This window comes from Andrena cerasifolii, chromosome 1 (genome assembly GCF_050908995.1).
Source record: "Andrena cerasifolii isolate SP2316 chromosome 1, iyAndCera1_principal, whole genome shotgun sequence".
NCBI lineage: Eukaryota > Metazoa > Arthropoda > Insecta > Hymenoptera > Andrenidae > Andrena > Andrena cerasifolii.
In genome coordinates this window covers 21805865-21829813 of record NC_135118.1, presented here as the reverse complement: position 1 = coordinate 21829813, position 23949 = coordinate 21805865, and the positions used below count along the sequence as shown (strand labels likewise).

Genomic DNA, 23949 nt, shown 5'->3' with positions numbered 1-23949 from the left:
TGGAAGTAGGGTGGTTCGAAAAAGTGGTAACTTTTTTGTCCGCTACTGTATATATATATATATATATATATATATATATATATATATATATATATATAATTATATGTACATTCATTGTGGGAGATCAAGCAGAAGCGTTTGACCTTTACGAAAACTGAATCGATAGCAACTAACATATATTTTTATATTCTATATACAGATATTGTCTAAAGATAGAAATTCTAGTGTTAAAAATTAGAAATTATGTACTGATTAATGCCTTTCTGGTGTTAGCGTTAGTCGCCTTACGTGAAGGAATTATCCTTCGAGAAATGGCTGTTTCGTTTAATTATCGGTTGCTCGTGTTATGGACAATCGATGGGAAGAGGGTAAACCTCGATGACGGTAATGCAATTATAAATTAACATTGTTTCATCTCGACGCTCGTTCCAATTAAGCGGCGCGCTTTTGCATCGACGAACAGCGTAAACGCGTTTATATTCGTGGAAGATCGAAAACGTTATAAAGCTCTTTAAGGTTTTCCATAAGTAATTTAAAAATTTCAAACAAAAATCGTTATTCTCCTCCGCAATTTGACGATTCCAGTCGATCGAGTTATCTCTATATTTTAATTACAAGGAAGGAACGCGACGGTTTCTGAAGATTTAATTAAATCTTTTTGTTCAATAATGACGTTGATCAAGAGCCGTTAATTACTGGTTTTCAATAACGGCACAGCGACACTCGTTTATAGCCGTCAGTCGCAGACAAAAGCGGCTTGTTCACCGTTTCAGTAGATAAACCCGCGTTTAGTCAGACAAGTAGTATAACATACCACTTGTGAGCGTCAGCTTATACAACGTCTTAAACTACTTGCAGTTCCTGTTTCCCTGCGAATGCTAATTACGAAATGATGCTTCTTTTACCTTCAGCAACACTTTAATGGAAATTTTTATTCACCTCAATGATAATAGATTAAATTATCGTATTTAATCTAGAATTTCTGTGAAATCATCGAACCTGGAAGTTTCGCAAAGGAATTTGCAGGGAAATTTATGAGGACCCAGGGGGTAAATAAAATTGACATAGATTTTTAAAAAATTCTTTTGTATAACATTTACTTCATTCGAGCGTATTAATTGTAAATAATATTTCTCAGCGAATAGTGTCTTTTATCAGGAGCTGCGTGAAACCGAGTATTCCTGGAAGAAATAATGCAAATTAATAAAAATTGCGAAATAATTAAAATGCTAATTAAGGAAGAGTACTTACGATCGATCCGGGCCCTCTTGTATCTGTCCTGAATGAAAGACTTCGTTAAATTCTCTATCGTTTCTTCGCTTTTGGAATCAAGTTGTTTTATGCTCCTATTGATCTGAAGGTGCCTAAAGTGTTTATGAGTCAGGAATAAAACAATCCAGAAAAACAAATGGAATAGGAATTTAATTTATTATTGCAATGGAAGGATACAATTCGTAGTAGTAGTTGGAGGCGTCTACAGCCCACTCCAAAAGCAAATTCAATTTCGGTCTGCAGGGAGTTCCATTCACTAATTCCTTCATTGTGTCTTCATTTAATGACACCTTACTTCGGGCGTCTTCCAAATTTTTTAAACGATTCTTCAAATCCTAGAGAAATATTTCAATTGGCAAAAGATTAATAAAAAGACATTGTCGTGAAACTTTTTCCATATATCCGTGCAGTCCACCATCTCAAAGTCGTAAAGTCCAGAAATTAACATCGATTTATAATTTCTCGAAGCTGATTGGCGAAGGAAAACCAATGTCTTTCAACTGACGGATAGAAAATGAATATATACGTTTGAAAACAAAATTTATTTACTTGATTAACATTATTGAAGCGTGTAGAAATGTCCGAAAGAAGTACAATTTCGTTGTCGATCCCCATAAGAATCTTGTAGATTAATCTGTCGTACAGCTCGTCTATTTCGCAGAGCTCTGCATTACCGACCTCTTTACTGTAATAAAGCGACATCTGGCGGTGAGTCAGTGAATTCGCGCAATTCAGAATTATTGGTCGGGTTTCCACTCTAGAAACTACAGACGCGACACGCGCACCTGTGGTACAGCCGTAACAAAAAACTAGAAAGTCGACATTACCTCGTGACGAGTCTGAGTTGCTCTGATTGATTCCTTAAGGCTTGCAGGGGTCGTTCGGCTTCTTCGGACAGTTCCTTCCATTTGCAGTCCACTTTCTCCAGATGCGAGAAATAATTAATCAGAGATTTATGTAGCTCCTTCGCCATGTCGTTGTATTTATAGGTTATACTCGAACGACTCTTGTAACGCACGTTCCTCGTATGCGGGAACCAGAGTGCGCTAGTTGACGTAAATATCGGCACGACTTCCATATGAATTATTCTTGCATTAATATCGCAATGAACATTTGTTTCAATGTTTATATATCATGCTTGAAAAAGAAATATAAGTTTTCAAATGGCGAATGTATGTTAAGTAATTAAATCACAGTAATTCATTGTGAGATTCATAAATGAAGAGAAAGTATTGTCGAATATTTATATCGAATATTCAAGAGCGAACTTAATAGTAATCGTAATGTATGAAGCAGAAAGCTTCTATATGTTTGTGTGTTTGTCTGTCGCCTAAAAAATGTCGAACTATAAACTCTGGGATCACGAGATGTGCCTCAGCTCATTATGCCTGACTAATTCAGATGAATGTTATCATTTTCACAAAAAAAAATTAATTTTTTTTATAAAATGAAAATCTATATTTCGGGCGAAGCCAAGCAGTAAATATAGTAATACAATAAAATGCAATAGAAAACTTTTACCGGAGTTAAGAAACATTGAACTGTTATTTCTGAAATGCTTTTCTGATACGTTCCTTTAAAGATCATATGATCTGCATACCTTTTGTATCGAATAAGTTATTTCTATGGCTGTTAATGAGGCTATAGCGAAGACTATTTCTTTTTCACAATGCTACTTTTACGTTAATGGAAAAGGAAGTTAGTTTATCGTTTGTGTCAAACGTAGTCAGCCAGCGCAACTGAATTACATAATTTATATTACGGACGTTTCGCGCCAATTTCGCGCGGCATTGATAATTCAGTTTAAGCAGAAGGTCACTGCCATATGGTTTTTCTCCAAGTTAAATTGATACGAAGCATATAAAACTGATAGTATAAGTTCGTTTACCCTCGTGACCACGAAGTTAACGTAGAAATAACACGAAATCTTGGATTTCGAATTCACGGGAGAGATCGAGGAGAAGGGTTGACAATTAAACATAGAATTCTTCTATAATTTAATACAGATGATCGCTACTATTTACATTCTACTAAGTAGAATTGCAAGTTATTAATACGCATCTGAAACGAAACAGTCACACTTGCAAATATGTCGCACAGTAATGTTTACATTAAAATTGGATAGCAACACTTCAAAGCAGCCGCATTATCGGTTTCCCTTGACCTAAGGAAATTTCTTCGATTACACGTGCATGGCTGCCACGTTCTATAGAAAGACCTTTAATTTTTAAACACCCAAAGCCTCTAGGAAGAAGAGAATAAAAATCCTTCAACTACGAACCGATGTTCGCAACGCCTCCATCTTTCTTTTTCAATTAAATAATAACGCAGGCAGTAACATCAATAAAACCGCAACTTCTACAATAACAAAAGCGTTTAAACTAAAAATACCTCAGCAATATCTACTACGAAGTTGCAGATACATATTAGCCGTTTATTTTGAAAGTGACCCAAGTCCATTTATATTTAAAAAAAAATTATCCACAATTTTTTAATACTAACTTCAAGTTGTACATGTTACTACAGTGAACAAAAAAAAATTGACAAATGGACTTAAGCCACTTTCAAAATAAACTGCTCATATATAAATATTTATAAACAATATAATTCACTAATTCTTCAAATTTCTTCACTTCCACGTCGCGTTACTTAATAAAATAGAAGCAGAACGTGCCTACACCTGCTTACCTACATAATTCTAGCAAACAATTTTCATCTCGATCAGCTATAATCCTTATCGAACTAAGCCACGATATTAACAGTTTATTCGCAACAAGGGACAGGGTACCCGCGCGAGCATACAGCTCCCTGGGCGCAATCTCTTCGTTACACTTCGGCTGCGAGGGGGCGGGCCGACGGAAGCAGCCGAACGGGCTTTCGTCGGGACGGCGGCGTGCGCGCGCAACCGTCGGTATATCCCCCTGCGCGCTCGGTAGGGTTCGGTAAGTGTCGGTGAACGATTTGGCCGGTTGGTTCGGTCGAACCGAGCGAGCGCGAGTGCACAGTAGACCGCCGACCGACAACCCCTTCGTGTGTGATTATGTCTCGCCGCGGCTAGCCGGAGCTCCCCCTTTCTCTGCCTGGTTTCCTCCCTCCGTTTACCACTGGCTTTCGATCCTGCTACGGCCACGGTTCCCACGAGCCTCGACTATTTCGTCGGAGCGTACGTGCCCGCGGATACACGCGCGTGTCGACGACTCGCGGGCAAAGAGCAGTGCGTGACACACGTCCGAGACGCGTCTCAGCCGCCTCTCTGTCTGTCTCGCCCCGTCTCCCAACCCTCCCTCTCTCTCTCTCTCCCTCTATCCCCGTATCGGAAGGAAACATGGATGAGGCGAACGGAAATCTGCGGGGCAAGCACGAGGACATGGACGCTGCATCCCTCGGGGCGGACATCCTGAACCCGTTCGTACACCGTCTGGAGCTGGACACAACCTACGACAAGCTCAAGGTCAGTCAGCTCGCCGAATCCTACCGTAAACGGGAATTCTCCCTCGGGATCGATGATCACGCGGCCGACTAGTTTTTGAGGGTTGACGAGGGCGGGGCGCTGTGCGACGCGTCGCGGCGGGGCGGGGAATTTGATCGTGGGAGAAACGACCACGTCTCTCCCCCGTGCTCCTTCCGGCCGACAGACAAGCCGGTATAGATGAACTTGAACGTTGTCTTCTCGTAAAAATAGAACGGTGCGGTCTTTTCTATCGGCGCGCCGCATTCTGCGTTCCACGGCACCGTCGCCCGTCGTCTTACGATAAGTTTCGCTGCGGGGAACGATATATAGGGTGTTTTAAAAAGGGGCGAGGGTCTCGCGGGACAGTTTCCGCAGATCTGTTATAGACGTTTGGCGCAACATTCGACTAACTACCGAATGTAAAATTCTTTATCCTCGAGTAGCCTACTTGGAGGGATGGACAGCTCACAAGGGACCACGTGTTGCGAGGAATTCTCCCCTTATAAAACGTTTCTTAATGTTCCCAATTTCATAATTCCATCTAGTAGAGTGCGCGGAAATGATAAATAAGTCGATGGGCAATTTCGAGGCGAAGATGTAGTCTGTGGTAAATTTCTATGACAAAGCTCCACTGTTTTAGGTGCTTCAATTGATCCGTGACAATCGCGACCCTGTTTCATCCTCCCTGCACGCAGTTACGTAAAGTTTGCACGCGTTTCGACGCGATCAAGTTTTATTGCGTACGGGGGTAAAATTTGAGGGACTAACTGGCGTCTTATCTCGCGAGTTCCCTGTGAACTATTACACGACGTTCTTGCGTTGATAGCAACGTAATTGAGTCTCGAAGGCCCATGGAAAAAGAAAGGGGTGTTACATTGTACCTGCGTAGGCTTACAGTCGAAGTATATAAAACGACGTAATGTGCAAGTAGATTAGGGGCTGCTTAACTGGCACTTACAGTGTTTTCTACAAGAACTCTTCAGTTCGAGTTACTTTTCTAACACTGAACACGTGCAAAGCCATTGGATCTCGTATGAAATCGTTGCAAAATATCGATTGCAAAATATCGATTGCAAAATTATCTGATAATTAAGTAAAAAAGCGTAGGAACCTATTGAACAATAAAAGCCGCGTTTATATTCCTGAATGTACATACTAGACATAGGTAAGCAGTGCACAGTGAACCACGTGGCTCATAAATCACTAATTGGCGATTTCGTCAATATCGTCTGCCAGCCAAAATCATAAATAGTTGGCAGTGTGTAAATATCTGTCGAGCATGTTTAGCAAATACATGCCTATATATACATATTTTTTTCTTCCGGGCGCTAATTAATACGTTTACACGTCGTTCCACAGTCGCATGACTTAAACGCGGCTCGAGGTGCATCGGTCGCATATAGGCACGGGAAATGCTCGTGCATTTCGGTAGTACGTAAATCGTTTGGATTTACAGCGACGATTCCATGTGTTCCAATTTTTTATTTAGCAAGAGATTAAAAGCATCCTTTTCTCGTTTTTGTTACTTCCATCCCATTTCTTATGCAATTTTCGCTATTGCTCAGGCTCGCCACTTCGATATAAAAATTTAAGGAATTGCGATTATGTAACAAAATGGATCTAATTAGCACAATTTGTAATTCATAAGAGAACTCACTCGAACAACTCGGCAATCGTGTCATAAATGAGGAAGCATTAAGTGACGCACCTGGAATCTGTCTCGAAAGCTAATTCGCGCATAGTACCTATAAGAAGCTTGTGTATTTGGTAATTGGAGCCACGTATATTGTGTGTAATTGATAATTAAATACCAATTCAGTCTGGGAGAAAGGAAATTTCATATACAGCAACTTTATAACTATTCTTCAACGCGTCATTAAATCGTTAAATAAAATTTCTCTTGATACTGTCACTGATGATATTAATCGACTTGAATGTGTTTTTAGTTTATATGAGACACGTGAATATAAAATTTATTTCTTCTTCGCGAATTTCTCCGTTTCGTTATATTCTCTATGCTACAAATATAAAACTGACTGGCTACAACTATTACGACTTCTTTTGCTTCCCTAGTGATTTAGGGCGCGTAAATCACTGTCGTTCCAAATTTGCAATCTTCTAGGACTAATCAAATACAGGAAGAAAATCGTAGCCCATTTACTGCAATTTTAACGGCACCATCTGATCTTCCTAACTACCGTTACATCTAATGCTCACAGTAATCAGAATTGCATCAAGTCACGATACACCTGCATGGAAATTTCAAAATGATCCACGTGTAAATCTCCTTGTCTATTAAAATCGCACATTTTCCTGCGTTTCGCAAATGAAATGCCTCGCGCGCGCGAACTTCGCATGGAAAAGTGACAAAAATAAAGGACGATTTTATTTTATTTTAATAAAATTCCAGTTCTCGACTTATAAACTTAATGCTCGCGGTTCGTGGTGAATTTACTCGGCGAAGGCTGCGCACTTAACACGACGCCTGGAATCGGACGACGCCGATGATAAATTCCTATTCGTCGTAGCAAGTTAATTTTCTTTTCAACTATCCGGTCGCGCGCTCCGCTCGAACTTTCTCCGTTTGAAGTGAACTGGCCACGCCGGATTCAGGGCAGCTTCGGCCCCTGCGTGGTGAAGAAATTAACAAGAAAAAGTAATCGTTCCCAGCCAACACAAATTTCGATAAACCCGACGTCCGCGTGGGGTTGGGTAAAGGCAGGTAATATGGAACGGCAGGTAATATGGAACTTCGTAAAATCTCGATAAAGAAATAACGAACTCTTCAGGCAACCGTGTATACCAGATCCCCAGACACAATAGACGATGATACTGACAATTGAGCATCACTCGGTCATTTATTATTGAAAGAGAAATGTTTATATTTTTCGTGGGGTGTAAAAGTTTCTGAAACGTTCGTCAAACAGTTAAATATTGCAGCGAAGCTATGTTACAAAGTATTATTTTGATATAATTTATCATTAAATATGTGTGTTCTTGATTAGTCAACAATAGTTTACCAGTTAATTTACCTTCTTCTTCTTAGTATAATTCTTAATCTCTTGTCGGAACATGTGTGTACGTAATATGGAACATACCGAGTAACATAGATGAAGTTGATAATGACGATGCTTATTTCGCGATGGTAATTATAGAAATAAAGAAAATGAAAAGTAGACCCAATGTATTCGCTGCTCTCAGTGGGCACACGAAGCATGTAGGGCTTCCGACGTATTATTCACGTGCCCAACGCGTAGGAGACGCAGAAAGCAAGAATAAATTCCCAAAATTGATGTATATTTATTTATTTGTACCTTTAATAAATCTTCATTTTTAGTAAAATCAAGTAAAATGAAGTAGATATATCTTCATTTTTAGTAAAACGAACACACATATTTAATGATAAATTATATCATAAAGTAAAGGTTTTTGAGTTTTCTTTACAAATTTCCTAGGTGTTCCATATTAGGACCCATTTTATCGAAGGCCCGATTTTCACTCTTTTCAGTTCTTTTACTATAATTGCAAAACAATTGGATTATTTTACACGTGGCTATGTAAATATGATTCTGCGTTAGTTCCTTCATCCCCTCACGTCAGTTTTATTAAAAAAAAAACAAATTCCCCTACTTTTGACAAACTCTTAAAATCAGATGTTCCATGTTACCTGCCTTTACCCTAATAGGTACGTGCGACCTTTCGTTGCTCTTCGTGTCACCGTTGCGGTGGTATTATGTAACAGGAACCCGATAGTAGCATAAGAAAAGCTGAAATTACAATAGAAGTTTGTCTCACCGGCTCGATACATCAGTCAGTGGTAATTCCAGCTGTAAACAGGTGTTCTGAAATCATAACAATTGGGACGTGTAGTCCAGGCGATTAAAGTCGCAAGATACATACCTATGCTTGGTGTTTACAAATCAGTATTGTAGAGGATTCCACGTGCTTTGCGTGAAAACACTGTAGAGGAGTGAGAATATTACGTGATACGATAATTGAATCCTATTTATAATGATTGTGTAACATTCGTTAAGATCCATTTTAAAGGGTGCAGCAAGCTTGCTGTAAATTTTCACTGAGGATTAGTGCAATAATGCAATAATCGATGAGGTACTATAAAAGTTTGAATATCGTCTTATTAACGTTTATAATGGAAAAAATCGTTTTCAAGGGGAAAGAAAGAATATTTGTGGTTATAACTATAGCTCCACCCTGCGGTGCACTCAGAATTTAATTTTGGGGGTTGCCGAGTTGAAGGGGTAATATTTTTAATAGAATATAATTCATTAGGTAATTCTAAAAATTTCAAGAATAAAATCCAGCTTTCTTTTCTTTTTACAAAGCTCTCGAATCACTTCTCTCGTGGTTACAGTAATCTTCTTTTTCCTTTTTCTTTGGGGGACTCCCCTTGGCCCCCTCTGGGTGCGCCACTGCCTCCACTGTTTTCTATAACTATAGGATCGCAATAAATTGGAATGGAAGCTTGAAAGTAACATCTAAAAACCATAAATGAATAGATAGGTAACAGGAGGATTTAAATGGTTTACAACAGTGTGGTATTACACCAATAGAGAATGAAGTGTTAACACGTATCTAAGCAATATTGAATTTCGAAGCCTTCAACTATCGTTTCCGTTGGAAAGAAAATCTCTTTAACTATTACGAGAAAATCTCGCGATAGCGTGTTGGGTGGCGTTCACGTTGCACCTCTTATACATTTTCACAACTACACGCTTCCTAGGGCGAGCTTCTTTTCTGTTGAAAAGACATTTTTGTCGCGTGTGCGTAACACGGCACTGCTCCTAAGTAGAACGAGTAACGTCTGATAGCAGACGATAAGTGATTATTGTAATTGCCGATAAGATGAGATAATTTTGTTGTGCCAAATTCTGCCAGTCGAAATGTATTCAGGAAAATCAGTGCCCATCGTACGTTTGAATTTTTCGAAACAGAAGCAGGATGTTCGTGCAGTGATGCGACGATTTGTTTTTGCACGCAATTTTACGTGAAATTTTACTTGCAAATTTCCCACTTCACGTCGCTACATTTCCAAGCATTTAGTTTCGATAGCATTCCTGATGGAATTATTCCCACGCTGTGTGAAATCATCCCGACAAACCTTGCAAATTTATCGGAGAACTCTGACAACTTGCACTTTATTTCGTGTTTTAAATTAAAAGCCATAGAAAGCATAAATGCCAAATATGACATTTTGTGCAGTCGCAGCTGGTGTCCTGATATTTATAACGGCTGTGAACTGGTATCAAACTCAAACTACCTGTAACATTTACAGAATTGTAGTAATTTCGTATAGATACATAAAAAATCCATTATTTTCATTCATTATTATACCTTTATCATTATTGTGCCTGCTTATGGTTCTTTATCAGTAGCGTAGAACTGGCCTAGTGCCTGGGAAACGAGCGATGCGAAAAGCCTAGAAAAACAGTTCTCGCCGATTTTTACTGCGAGAGGAGCAAGTCTTTTGCCTCGGCGAAATGTGGGTCATAAGCGCGCAAAGAACCCACTTCGCGGAGCACATTCTTCACAAAGAACGAGCGGGGGTACAAAAAACAATGCCAAAATTTTTTTATAACAGAAATTATACTCGAAAGAAAATTATACTTGAAAATATTGGTCGCACCATCGAAATACAATAAGTAGTGACCTATAAAAGGTCAAAGATAGAACGTATCGAGCATGTGTACGCCATTTAAAGATATCTTCTTAAATTTATTTCTATTTTTAAGATGTACATTATACATCTTATATCTCCTTAAATATTTCACCTCTGCTCATCGCTCCACTCGTGCACTCCTTTGCCGGCAACCCCATCTATCGCTAGTTGACGTAGTACCTCCTTCGGAAGGAAGTGCCAAGTACATTTGCAAACAAACTATCAGCTGAAGAGACATTGTAACTTGGAGCTTCCTAAATGGGACGCTGCACTTTGAAAGTTGCTTTTATGCAGCGCTAAAAATGAAAGCTATTAGGTATTCGTAGAAGTTGTCCTCCTTAGTTACTCTCGCGAGTAATCCTCGCGAATAAATCTGTGGTAATAAGAATTACCTTCGTGGAAAATGGTCACGCGTTAGGCACTTGATTCGCAAAATGAAAAATCGCAGGGAAGTGTTATAAGAGGCTTCGTAGAGCGCTCGTTGTCGGCGTACGTGTCTTTGAGAATTCTCAGGCTTAAGTCACGTGTGCCGCGCTGCTTCCTCGTCCTGAAGAGCCTTGACACGATTCCTGACGGTCAGCCGAAACAGCTCCAAGTTCATTAATTCGTGTCGTAACGTTATACGGGCGAAATTAAATTCGTGACTCCATCCGTTGGCGAGCTTTGCCATCTATGATACACGCGACACGTACCATCGCCGATGCTCAATGAACGGCCTTAGATCTTGTTGATATCCTGCGCGGCATTGACGGGTTCATTGTAAGTACGCGGGCGAAAACTTACGTACTCGCCGCCCACTCTTCTGGAATACTAATCACGATTTTTAACAAGCGCTTCGCGCGACCCACTCGCGCGTATTTCGTCGAAACATCTCGTAATGGATTGCTGACCGCGAATGCGCCTGCAACGTCGCCGACCTGATTCGGTCGCGTTCATTTCAACGGATCGCTGTTTCTTATAATAATTACGTTACCGTTCGACAGTTGAGTTCACGATGTGTATCTGACAAGGGAAGATCCCGGACCCGAGAATTTAAAAAAATTTGAAACTTTGTGAATATGTAGGGGGTTTCCTTCTGATTACAACGCAATTTTTATTTGCTGCTCAAATTCACTCGAAGGGGGTGAAATTAACCTCTGGAAATCCGGTTATTTTCTGATTTTGTGTTATAACTCGTGAACTGTAAAATAATTTGTTTACCAAATGATAGATCTAATTAAAAGAAGTAACTTTTGTCAAAAAACTTTTTTTCTATCTCTTACAGTTCGCAAGTTATAACACAAAATCTAATAACAGCCGGATTTTCAGAGGTCAATTTCACCCCCTTAGAGTGAATTTGGGTAGCAAAAAAAAATACGTAATACATATCTATATATCCTCTACATATCCCCGAAGTTTCATAATTTTTTAATCCTCCGGATTGGAGATGTTTCCTGTTTTTCAGATTCAAGTTCATTTTACGAATCTCTGGGCCAAGAAGAGTGCGATCCGAAAAAACGAGGACACTACGGATTCGAATGATTTCACTAGTTTACACTAAAAATGTACATTTGATGAGAGGTGACCGTTCTTATGGATTTTCTCCCGCTGAATTCGAAAATCAAGGTTAAATTTTTTTTTATGGAACAGTTTTTAAGATATTGTGATTTTTAAAATTTTTTTACCTCTCTACTTTAAAAACCATATCTGGAGCTAGATGTGCCCGATTTGGTCGTTCTTGGTACCAAATAAAAGACATTGAAATGATGAACAAATATGTACAATGGGATCTTTAATTAGTTAAGCGGTTCAAAAGAAAGTGGCCGGCCACTTGTCAAAATGTGGGATTTGGATTTATTCACTCAGTCGCTAATAACTTAGTCATTTTTCAGTCGATTTTCTTCTGGTTGGTGTTATTTTTTGCGTAAAAGTATCAGCTTTACGCATACGAAGAGAAACCGGACGTTTCTTTATCGGTTTCTATTTTTTCCGTGAAAAGGTAAACAAATTTTAAAAATCACAATATCTTAAAAACTGTTCCATAACAAAGAAATTTAACCTTGATTTTCAAAATCAGCGGTAGAAAATCCATAAGAGGAGTCACCTCTCATCAAATGTACATTTTCAGTGTAAACAAGTGTCTCCTAGAAAATAATCATGACTGAGTAAAATCGGTCTTGAGCCTAGCAGAGTAGTTTTCTTTGCGTAGAAAGTCATGCTGACTGGTTAAAGTACGTAGTTTCTGAATCGGTTTAGCGAGATGTTAGTACTTAAGGGGTACGCAGCGTGCGATATCTCTAACAGTTCACCGTTCACTTTCTCCAATAAACGCGGACTTTTACCTCGCACATTGTCTTCGGGTTCGCGGGGCAAGAAATATGCTGTAAAAACGGCCGTTTCGAATAAGCTGAAATCAAAGGCTCCACACTGTTAAGTCTTTCCGAGGAACTTTCTACACTTTACGCACGAGACTCTGCCTCTTCTTCGGCGAGCTGCTGCCCGTGCAATGACGAACGAGTTTTGCCACAGGACTGAGCGTTTGGGTTAAAAAGGAAACTAAGTAGAAATCGTAGCTAGTTTCTCTGCGGGATATTGATTATCAGATCAATCCCGACGCTGTTGAACTTTTAAGCTCACACGCGGTTGCATTCGACGCCAATATGAGTAGAACGCGAATAAAAGAAAGCGGCATGTAAAAGACAGTAGGTAGCTTTGTAGGCTACTTTCAACTGACCCAAATGCAATAATTTTGGAGTCGATGACTTATGTGAAGTAATTGCCAGAAGTCGATGTCACGGAGGATCGCTGCAATTGTAGATGCATTGTTGCAAACAAACTCGAAAGTAGGGCTGAGCACTAGGGCTGGGATTATTCGAATAATTTAATATTCGAATATTTTACAAGTATTCGAATGCTGCGAATGAACTTCGAATATTTCAGTATTCGAATGTTATTATTCGAATACTTAAAATGGGTAAAAAATTAGCTTACAAGATTTCACCCTGAGAAATGAACCTAAAGAACTCGATTTATAATTCACACCATACTATTCGAATACATCAGTATTCGAATTCTTAAATATTCGAATGGCATTCGAATACTTAAATATTCGAATGGTATTCGAATACTTAAATATCCGAATGGTATTCGCATACTTAAATATTCGAATGGTATTCGAATACTTAAATATCCGAATGGTATTCGCATACTTAAATATTCGAATGGTATTCGCATATTTAAATATTCGAATGGTATTCGCATACTTAAATATTCTAATGATATTCGAATACTTAAATATTCGAATGGTATTCGAATACTTAAATATTCAAATGGTATTCGCATACTTAAAGATTCGAATGGTATTCGCATACTTAAATATTTGAAAGGTATTTGAATACTTAAATATTCGAATGGTATTCGCATATTTAAATATTCGAATGGTATTCGAATACTTAAATATTCGAATGGTATTCGCATACTTAAATATTCGAACGATATTCGAATACTTAAATATTCGAACGATATTCGAATACTTAAATATTCGAATGGTATTCGAATACTTAAATATTCAAATGGTATTCGCATACTTAAATATTTTAATGGTATTCGAATACTTAAATATTTTAATGGTATTCGAATACTTAAATATTCGAATGGTATTCGAATACTTGGATATTCGAATTATACTCGCCAAATAATTGAGCAACTGAAGTATTCGAATATTCGAATATCGAAAAATTCGACAAACAGTCTCAGCCCTACTGAGCACTCGCGTGATTGTATAGAATTATAGAAAGTACCTTTAATGAGAACACAAAATGGATAATTTGAACGATAGTCATGCATTTCTTTATTTATTACTCCAACCACAGCTAATATACGTGCTTCGACGAGCGTTACTTTCAAATAAACGTAGCTTTTCTGACAAATTAATGGAGCTGCTACAAGCAGATTTCATATGAAAAATCGCAACGAGCGTCTTGGATGAAATTTCGAATGGCAACACTTAATGCACGGCTAAATATTAATAACAAAAAATAGTGTATCATTATGATGCAATTCCGAAGACGAAAAGAAAGAGAATGGAACGAAGCTGGCCGCCTCCTATAACAGATAAGGAATCAGAAGAATTATTCGGTCATAACCTCGATCTTCAAAGTCACTTATGTACAGCACGTGCATTATTCATAAACCCGTTTGAAGACTGACCAGACTGCTGAGAACGGGCGAAACACTAGACGAGGAGAAAACTAATTACTTTCAAAGTCTCCGTAAAAAGCTACCTCTTTTTCTGGGAAATCCAGATTCTTCAATCGCGTACCTTAATAGTGCCATTTTATTAAAAAATCTATCGACTATGTAAATCTCGCAGAGGCGTTAGGAATTTCTTTCAATAGAACGACTGGAATCTGGAAAATATTCGAAAGTTTCTGAATACATACATATGTACATATTATTCTACGCCATTAAAAGGAACTAAAAGAAAGCAATCTTTAGTCGGAATAATTAACAATTAACTTTTGCGATATTAATTACCTCCCTCAGCCGACAACACTCCAATTAATTCTTGCAGTGGGTGTTTCATTTTGAGTAGAAAAAAAATCTCATAACTTTGATATTCGGTATTCAAATTAAAGGATACGTAGCAGGTGAAGCATTGAATTTAATTCGTGCTACTTATACAGAAGAAATAATTCACAGAGTGTGTAAAATTGATTCTTTAAAAGAGCTTATTTCTTTGCTGCTTTGGAAAAAATGGTGGTAATTACGTTGGAAGACGTAAAGGGACACTTATTAGGAATCCGGAGTATCGAAAGCATCGGTTTGGCTGCGACCCCGATCTTGAAAGAGCCGCGTCCGCGTGTTACGTAAATACTAGCGCGTATCGTGTATATACACACCGCAAAATGAAGTTAACAGGTGATGGAGCCTAACGGAACGCGAACGAACGGTACTCGTTTCTCCTTTTTTCCTCTTTCACCTCTTTGCTCTCTCTCCTCCATCTTTCCACGTCTCTTTCCTTCACTCCTCTCTACCAGGCACCAGCATCCTAAATCCTCTCCCTTCCTATAACCTTGGCCCACTGACGAATAAAGTCGTTCTTGTCGCGAACGGGAGAAAGGTCCGTTCAATGAACCCGCATCGCGACATCCATTTTTTATAGGTACACTTTTTCTGTTCCCACTGATATTTCTTTATTATTTTTTTTTGTAAATTGAACCACTATCGATTAACTTTCAGATGAGCGAAAACTGAAGTATTACTATTCCTACGAAATAATGAATTTCGTTTATTGGGATGACAATTATGCTTTTAAAAGTTGGTTCATTTTTATTAAAACGAACGTTTCATACGGAATTATAAATTCCTTGCGATTTCATGATTAACCCTTCGAATCCGGGGAATTTCAAAAGAAACAATTTTTTAAATCACATATTTATTAATTTGATATAATTGTACTGTTGGCTGCGAGAAGAGCCTCGGGATACTCAAGCCCTTTTTGCTTAAGACGCATAATTAGATTCCTTATTGTTTTCTACATATGCCCTCTGAACTTCATTGCCGGATCTTTAAAATTGACAGGGCTATGATAAACTTTGTGTATCGATGATGACCAACTAACTCGTACCTAACAAGGGAAGATCCCGAAAATTCAAAAATTCTGAAACTTTGCGAATATGTAGGGGACTTCCTCCTGGTTACAACGTAATTTTTTTTTGCTGCCCAAATTCACTCGAAGGGGGTGAAATTAACCCTTGAAAATTCGGCTATTTTCTGATTTTGTGTTATAACTCGGGAACTGTAAGAGATAGAGAAAAGCTTTCAAAACAAAAGTCACTTCTTTTGAGTAGATCTATCATTTGGTAAAAGAATTATTTTACAGTTCACAAGTTATAACACGAAATCAGAAAATAACAGGACTTTCAGGGGTCAATTACACACCCTCACAGTGAATTTGGAGGCAAACAAAAATTCCGTTGCATCAGGACGAAATTCCCTACGTATTCACAAAGTTTCAGAATTTTTTGAATTTTCAGGTTCGGGATGTTCCCTTGTAAGCCAAACATACATCAACCTGTACACGACACGATCTATGAATATTTTTATGACTATATTGTTTCAATATTTTATTATTTTTTTTTTTTCAAAAATTAAATAAAGAAAATATTACGTTAAAAAGCAACATTTTTCTATATCATTTTTTTCACTGATTAATTTACTACCTGCTTCCGATTGTAATAATACAACTACAAAGGAGACATATGAAAATTTTAAATAACGATAATAATACTACGTCTTTATTACACCAACAAAGTGCGTTAGATTAATACACAGTTTTAATAGTGTAGACGGTTTTACAACAACTTCACTATGTACAAAAAATATCTAACTCCGTTATGCTCGCAGATAGAGGAAGTGCCGTAAATTTGGAATACCAGTTTGTTTAAGACGAATAAAAAATTACGGCAGAGGATGGGAACAAATAAAACTGCATAGTATAATAGGGAAACTAATAAACCTTCATATTTCAAACTCTCGATTTCGTTAGGATGCAGGTAATTTGGAATACCGGTATATTCGAATTTACCTTCACTTTATAAACTTAAAAAAAAAACGTGTGGACAATAAAATTATTTTCTTTTATGATGTAATCAGGCTCAAAAATCACAATATAGGAATAATCTAAGGTAACTATACATGGACAGCTCTGGCTCAAATCGACGCAGCGGTAGCCGTTAGGCGTGAAACAAAAGCATCGATAAGCTTTGGAATATTCCAAATTACCGTCACCTTCGGTATTCGGAATTAGCAACGTGGCATTGAGACCAACAATTTCATGTCGCACTTCGTATTCTCGAAACTATCGCAAAACTGAAACGAAACACTAAAGTTGTGACACGTGTTAGCCATGATCGGAACGATCGAATACTTGCTGAAAAAGTTTTGCAGATTAAGTTGAAAATGTGAAAATGACGGTTCATCCACAAATGTCATTAATTAACAGGTCATTAGCCCCTATTATCTACGGTGATAAAAATTAGATAGCGTTAGTGGTTTATCAGATACTTCGGTATTCCAAATATGCTGCGCTTCCTCTACTTTTCTCGAAACAGACTTTTGGCAGCTTCTTGCATTCAACAGTACAATAATTTAGAAGCGATACAGATAGTGTTCCTTCTCGAGAATGCTTTCTGAATTTCTCGAGAAATTTTATAATTGCTTATTTCTTATTTCTCGAGAAATACTATAATTTCTCGAGAAACTTAAGTCTAGGAAAAATATTATAAATCTCATTTATTTTCGTAAATGAATGTATTACTAGTTAATCGCGAACGTATAAACGCATCTACAATTTATAATACATCTTATTAATAAATTAGAACCTATATGAATTCCAATAAAAAATCACAGTACAGAAGATTCGATATTATTAACTGCTGAAGGTGCTCTTAAATTCTTATTTAAAAATTTAGAAAAATTGTATACTGAATTAAGTACCTAATCAGTTTCTTGTGGCTATTAAAGAAGAAATATAGAAAAGAGGAGATAAGACTATTATATCCCGTATAAAATTTTTGCATGATCCAGAATTTCTTCCAAAAGGGTCAAAAGACGCATTTTTTCATTCAACAGCCAAGATAGATATATATAAAACGTGAAAATATAACAGTAACAGATTTTGCCACAAAAAAATAGATTCGCTGATGCTACATTTCACGCACTGTGCTATTTAAAAATAAATTTTAAAACCAAAAAGTAATGTTTCGCTTTGTACAAATTTTGTACTAAATAAATAAATTTACCAATTATATTTAATACCTATTTTCATTTACACAAATTTTGCATAAATTAGACAGGAATAATCGTTTAGTTAAAGTTTTCCTGTGTTTTTGCTAAATATTATCAACATTATTCCAAAAATATAATTTTTCCAATATTTTCTTAAATTTCTCGAGAATTCTCGAGCATTCTCAAGACATACGATCTAATTTCTAATTTCTCGAGAAACAAAAAATATCGAGAAATCAGGAACACTAGATACAGACATGTGCAGAACTAATATACTTAATTATTAGTCAAGCGCATGCGTATCCAATAAAATTTCAAAATAGATTTCCTCGGAGCCCAAGCCCTAGCTGGAAAAATTTTATTCTCCTCTTCTCCTTTGCGTTTGCACGAGGAATCATCTCCTGCCCGTTTGATCTGGCATAAATTGAATTTAGTGCGCAACAAAGCAATGTCTTGTTGTACGTGTAACAGTGGCGATTTTAATACGAGATAAAATGTGCAGGCTGGTGGGAAGGGGATTAAGTCAGGTGAACAATCGGAGCGGAAGGTTAACGCCCTCTACTCTTCCTTCGAAAGCAATCGATGCCTATCGATTATCGCACAAAATAAGCTGCCACCTCAAATGAACCGCCGTCGCCCTTTATTGTCCGCGAAGAGCCGAAGATCGCGCTGATCAAGGCATCGCTGCTCTTATCGGCAAGAACTTGGTCCATTCACTTGAGTCACCGTTAGCAAGCAACTAACAAAACCGTCGCGAAGCATCTTCAGCAGTTCTAGGATAAAGCGCCCGCGCACGATCTCTTCGATACGAGGTACGATTTTTTGGGGCGACGTAATTTGGAGTAGACGACCTACATCCACCGTGTTACCACTTTCCAGCGTCGCTCAAGGTGTCGGTGTACTTAAAAGATTTTGCGCGAAGCGCGTTTCCTTCGGATTACCCGTAGAAATTGAATATTCATCGAGTCATTGAATCGCACGAATCTCTCTAAATCGAACACCGAATCTTTCGAATTAAGGGGATGTTCCGGTGCTAGAGTCCATAAAAATAGATGATATTTAGGAATTAATTAAACGAAAAGTATCGCAGATAATTTAATGGGACTTCTCGCATTGTATTAAGAATGTCTTGAACTATAGAAATATATTTTATCTTTCTCTAATTAATCATTGCAAATGACACTGGGGGTTCGTCGAAGCGCAGGCTCAAAAAAATTCATCCAAAACCGTGGGACTTGTAGCACCTAAACCATTGGTCTGAAATAAGGAGCAATGTCAGATTATTAAAGGACGCGAAATTCCCTAGTGGGCGTAACTTTAAAAATTAGAAAAACGACATTTTTTGACAAGATGACACTTGAAATCTGAAATCACGTTTTCTCTATGTTTCTCGTCCCTTCAACGCCTTTAAAGAATACAAAATTTTAAAATATTAGACGTCTCCCCACTGCACAGAAGTGTAATCTTCAAAATAAAAAAAAGTTTCGATCGAAGCGGATAATAACTTTTCAGAATATTTCAGTGACTGTGCTATACCCACGCATTCGCCACAGCTGCCTGTAACTTCACGAATATCTCGAATTTCCAAAAACCCTTTTAAACACGTATTCTTAAAAGCTTGAACGCTCGATGAACGAAATGAAAGAAAATCGAAATTTCGACACTTTTAGAGCAGCGCCTCCCGTTGAACCTCGACTGAAATTCAGCTGAAACTTCTCAAACAGACCCTTCACCCGTTTCAACCCCCGATTTTAATCATAGACTACTCGTCGCCAAGAGACGCAGCGAAGCTTGTACCCTCGCAACCTGGTCGATGAAAGTGGCGGCAAAAAAAAAAGAAAAGAAAAGAACATCGCCTAATTCGAGGCGCGAGCGAGCGCAGTAAACGATATTATTAAACGAGTAATTGGCCGCGGATGTGAGACTGGCGATGAATTCTAACGAACCCACTGCTTTCTATGTATCTGCTTTCCCGGAACGTAGTAAAGTAACACATTCGCGGCAGTTGCTGAAGCGGAAGTGCTTCGTGTTTCAGACGGCATTCCTGACGGTAGCTCTTCTGCCATTCAGACTGGCTGCAATTACGGCACTGGTGATCATGGCCTGGCTCCTCGCTTGTCTAGGTCTCCTTGGATTGTCCGAGGAAGATCTCCGTCGAGCCCCTCTGAAAGGGTGGAGACGGTAAGGCATCAAGCCCGACCATTACGTATTCTTCCTTTGGCGCTTTTTGTACGTACTACCTCTCCTCTTTTACCGACGAAGCTTCGATACTCTCTATAAACTGTCTGAAAGCTTGAAACTCCGCCCCGGCAGCGGCCAAGTACGCGGCCATTCACACTCGAGTGCCGTCTCGTCCAGATAGAACTCGGAGCGTATCGCCCCTGCATCCGCGACCGCTTTGGCAGCCCCCACCCTCCCCCCCCCCACCCCCGCTTCTAATTTATATTAATCACACTTTTACTTTTCACCTCTGCCGACCGTGCTGCTCTCGGCCACGCAATCATATCGTTCCACATACCTGCCTTAATTCTCACCCGCTTCGTAGTCGCATCGCATTCAGTTTGCATTTGCATTAAACCTCGGCACGACGCTGCGGGCCGTCGGGATTAATAAGCGACGCCTGTTCGCCAGGCTTCGAAAAACCGAGGATAACAGCCGCGTGATTTCTGTGCAGCTGGAAAACCAGCGTGCGTACACCGCCGCTGAAAAGTACTCCGTGACTTATCGCATGTACGTTTTGGTAGCAGCGAGAGTAGAATGAATCGTGACCTGGTTGGTTGTTGCTTGTCTTTATCAAATTGCTACCCCTTTCTCGTTGTGTATGCGAGATTTTGCCACTTTAATGGACGACGATGGTTATTGTTGCTTTTCGTGCGAACGAACTGTTTTCTCACTTCGCAATTGTTTAATGACGTTTGGAGGATTGTGGTGTTAGATTTTATGATCGCCTATTAATTCGCTGGTTAATTATAATCGAATGGTAATGAGAATAATCGAATTTTAGTTGGGGAAACAGTTTTAAGTTAACAGGACAGAATGACGCGTTGCTGTGAGCTAAGATATAGCTAATTTGGGCCACATGTATGTGGAGAAACATTCTCTTTTCGCTTTTATCAAACGTACCTGTGATAAATCATCAAATAAGGTGAATGTCCCAATGTCTGCTCATTTAAGAGGTTACTCGACAGAAGGAAGGGGTAAAAAAATTGTTTATGATCAAAACTTGCAGAGTAATTGATTAATTCTTTAAGAATAAATCAACCAGTCGAAAACTATTTAAGAAAGCTATTTCAAGGTGATTAAATACTAATAAATTGTAATACTAGTAAATTGTAATTAAATATAATGCTTTAAATGTCAGTATTTCTACTCACCATTTGTTCCAATTTCTGCTCACATAATATGTTGCCTTTTCGGGTTAAAATAAGTTACATCTTTTATGGAGATGTTTTATAACACAAGAGTAACGCATAAAATAATCGTAAACAAAAAATAAAATGCCTTCGAATAGAAATAGAGGTTACAGCATATATTGAATTGTGAGCTTCTGTTGCTAAAATTTTTGTGAGTAGAAATGCGGACACGACGGTGATTCACTTCACCCTAAACCCAATCACCTGTTTTCTACTTAAAATAATCCAAAATAGTAAAAAAAATCTACATCCAGAGTACAATACGGTATCTATTTTTGTTATTAAATAAGAAATTTTACTGCAAAAACTATTCTATGCCCAATTATCGAGTACCAATAGTCGAAAAATCATGAGTCTCTCATTTTAAAAGATTTTCGTTGCTTATGCTGCACTATGATTAGCCCCAAGCTCGCGCAACACTCGCGTGAATATTCAAATAATTTAGAATTATTTCGTTCTAACTATAGTACAAACGTGACGCTTATAATAATAAGAAAAATACGAAATCAGCAGAAATGGGGGCATGAGCAGAAATTGGGACATTCGCCTTACTTACGAGCGATAGTGTAGGCGCCTAGCTGCAACAGCTGAGTTACGATGTTAGCGCTCGAACTTTGCGTAGAACAGTCAGCATAAATTCCTGTAAAATTTTGGCAAAGTAAGAATGCTTAGCAGAAAAAAGTATAGAAGGTATTAGATCGTTGAATCCACGGTGAAATGCTCATCGAAAGATATTACAGGGAACGATATCGTTGGCTTGTTGGTGAAACTGGCCAAATCCATCATCGCATCGTAAAATCCTCAAGGATTATTAAACACCACGTACACCAAAGTTACTTTCTAAATTTTTTACAACAGTTTAATAAAAATCCATATCGGGAGTAATTTATTCGTTTCAGAATAGCTTCGAATGATTGCCCACCTGATTCATCGTGGCGCATTGAACTTTAAAGTGCAATTTAAATTCGCATTCGCCAGAAATTGAGGAATATGCACTTCGTCAGTTTCACTACCGAGCCGGCGATGTACTCCTCCGTGGCGGGCGTAAAAATATTCTCGGGGAAGACGTATCGCCGTTGATGCAAAGCGGGGGAAGGTAAATTGCGGAAATCCGTTTAAGAATTTTATTTCATGAACGCGTACTTGAAACGATTGAAGATGCTAGCGGCGCGAGAGAGAGCATGAATGGCCACGGGAAAGAAACGGCCGAGGATACCGAGGATACGATAAATAGAATAAGTAACGGGAGAAAGTGTCCATCGGGCAAGTAGTTCGCGTCCGTCCCTCTGCAGACGCCGAATCGATGGAATCCACGGCAGGCATCCCGCGGATATGGGAGTCCGTTCGTGGCGTGAATATCAGCCGCCACGACCTTCGATTACGAACAGACGCAGCATTTAAGTACGCTTTCCAATCATGCTTTAAACTTTTAAACGACACTTTTCATCTCGGACGTAATCGGCTCGACAGAAGTTGTACAAGACTTTTGAAGATACGGCGGATTAAGGGGTCATGCTCTGCCAGGAGGTCGAAAAAAAGGGTGGACTTTGGAAATTTTTTACTCAAAAACTATAACACATATTTCAGAAAATCTTTTTTCCTTTTAAAGATTGCATCTAGTACCGTGCATCGTAATTTTTTTATTTAAAAATATGGAAAGAAAGTACGGGGTACTCCCTTTTAAATTAGCCCGCGCACTCACGGCGCGTTGGCTGAGGAGATTAGAAAGACTAAGGAGTAAACACCAGTGTAAGGACAAAGCTCCACGAATTAAAAGACAATAGAAAATAGAGATTGTAATTGGGGAGTAATTGACATTTAATGTCGTTTCTCTTTTACAGGTAAGCGTTGTAAATAGTTGTAAATAGTTGTAAATAAGAACATACACAATAAAATAAAAAAAACTCTTTTACACAGAGAGAAACTCAGTTTTGTGATTATTAAGATTCTCTAAAAAAAAACACTCCTGCTCGAAAGTCGATCATCTGAAATAAAAGATTCAAAAGAATTTACTTATTATATTGTATTGTCTAGTATTTGAACGAAGGATTTTTCGAAATATTGATTTGTGAAAAAATGGCTGATGTTTAAAGTAAACGTTTCAATTTTTATCATAAATCCTGCCTGATTTTCGCCAATTAAAAGAAAACTAAGCATCGGATAAAAAAATCCTTCGTTCAAATACTAGATAATATAATATAATAAGTAAATTCTTTTGAATTTTTTATTTCAGATGATCGACTTTCGAGCAGCAGTGGTCACCGCAGAAGCCTTTTTTTTAGAGAACCTTCGAGTGATGGACAATAACTTAGTTATTGATAAATATTTTTAAATGAAAAAATTACGATGCACGGTACTAGATGCAA

The 23949-nt window shown here is 38.3% G+C and overlaps 2 protein-coding genes across 4 annotated transcripts in view; one reads left to right on the top strand and one right to left on the bottom strand.

The window, feature by feature from the left end:
- Positions 1-1068: 1068 nt before the first annotated feature.
- LOC143378698 (uncharacterized) lies at positions 1069-2328 on the bottom strand. The gene is made up of 5 exons (XM_076830617.1): positions 2100-2328; positions 1822-1957; positions 1450-1607; positions 1252-1364; positions 1069-1181 (listed from the first exon to the last, which is right to left on the bottom strand). The coding sequence occupies exons 1-5, from the start codon at positions 2243-2245 to the stop codon at positions 1135-1137; spliced, it is 600 nt and encodes a 199-aa protein (XP_076686732.1). The 5' UTR covers positions 2246-2328; the 3' UTR covers positions 1069-1134.
- Positions 2329-4218: 1890 nt separating this feature from the next.
- Positions 4219-23949, top strand: part of Lpcat (lysophosphatidylcholine acyltransferase) — a 38793-nt gene continuing 19062 nt past the window's right edge. For all 3 annotated transcript variants that reach the window (XR_013085578.1, XM_076815037.1, XM_076815024.1), the window contains exons 1-2: positions 4219-4723; positions 20206-20351. Coding sequence is in view for 2 of the 3 variants with exons in the window: in XM_076815037.1 (XP_076671152.1) it covers positions 4598-4723; positions 20206-20351 (272 nt within the window). In the remaining variant the exon portion in view is untranslated. The remainder of the gene's footprint in view (positions 4724-20205; positions 20352-23949) is intronic.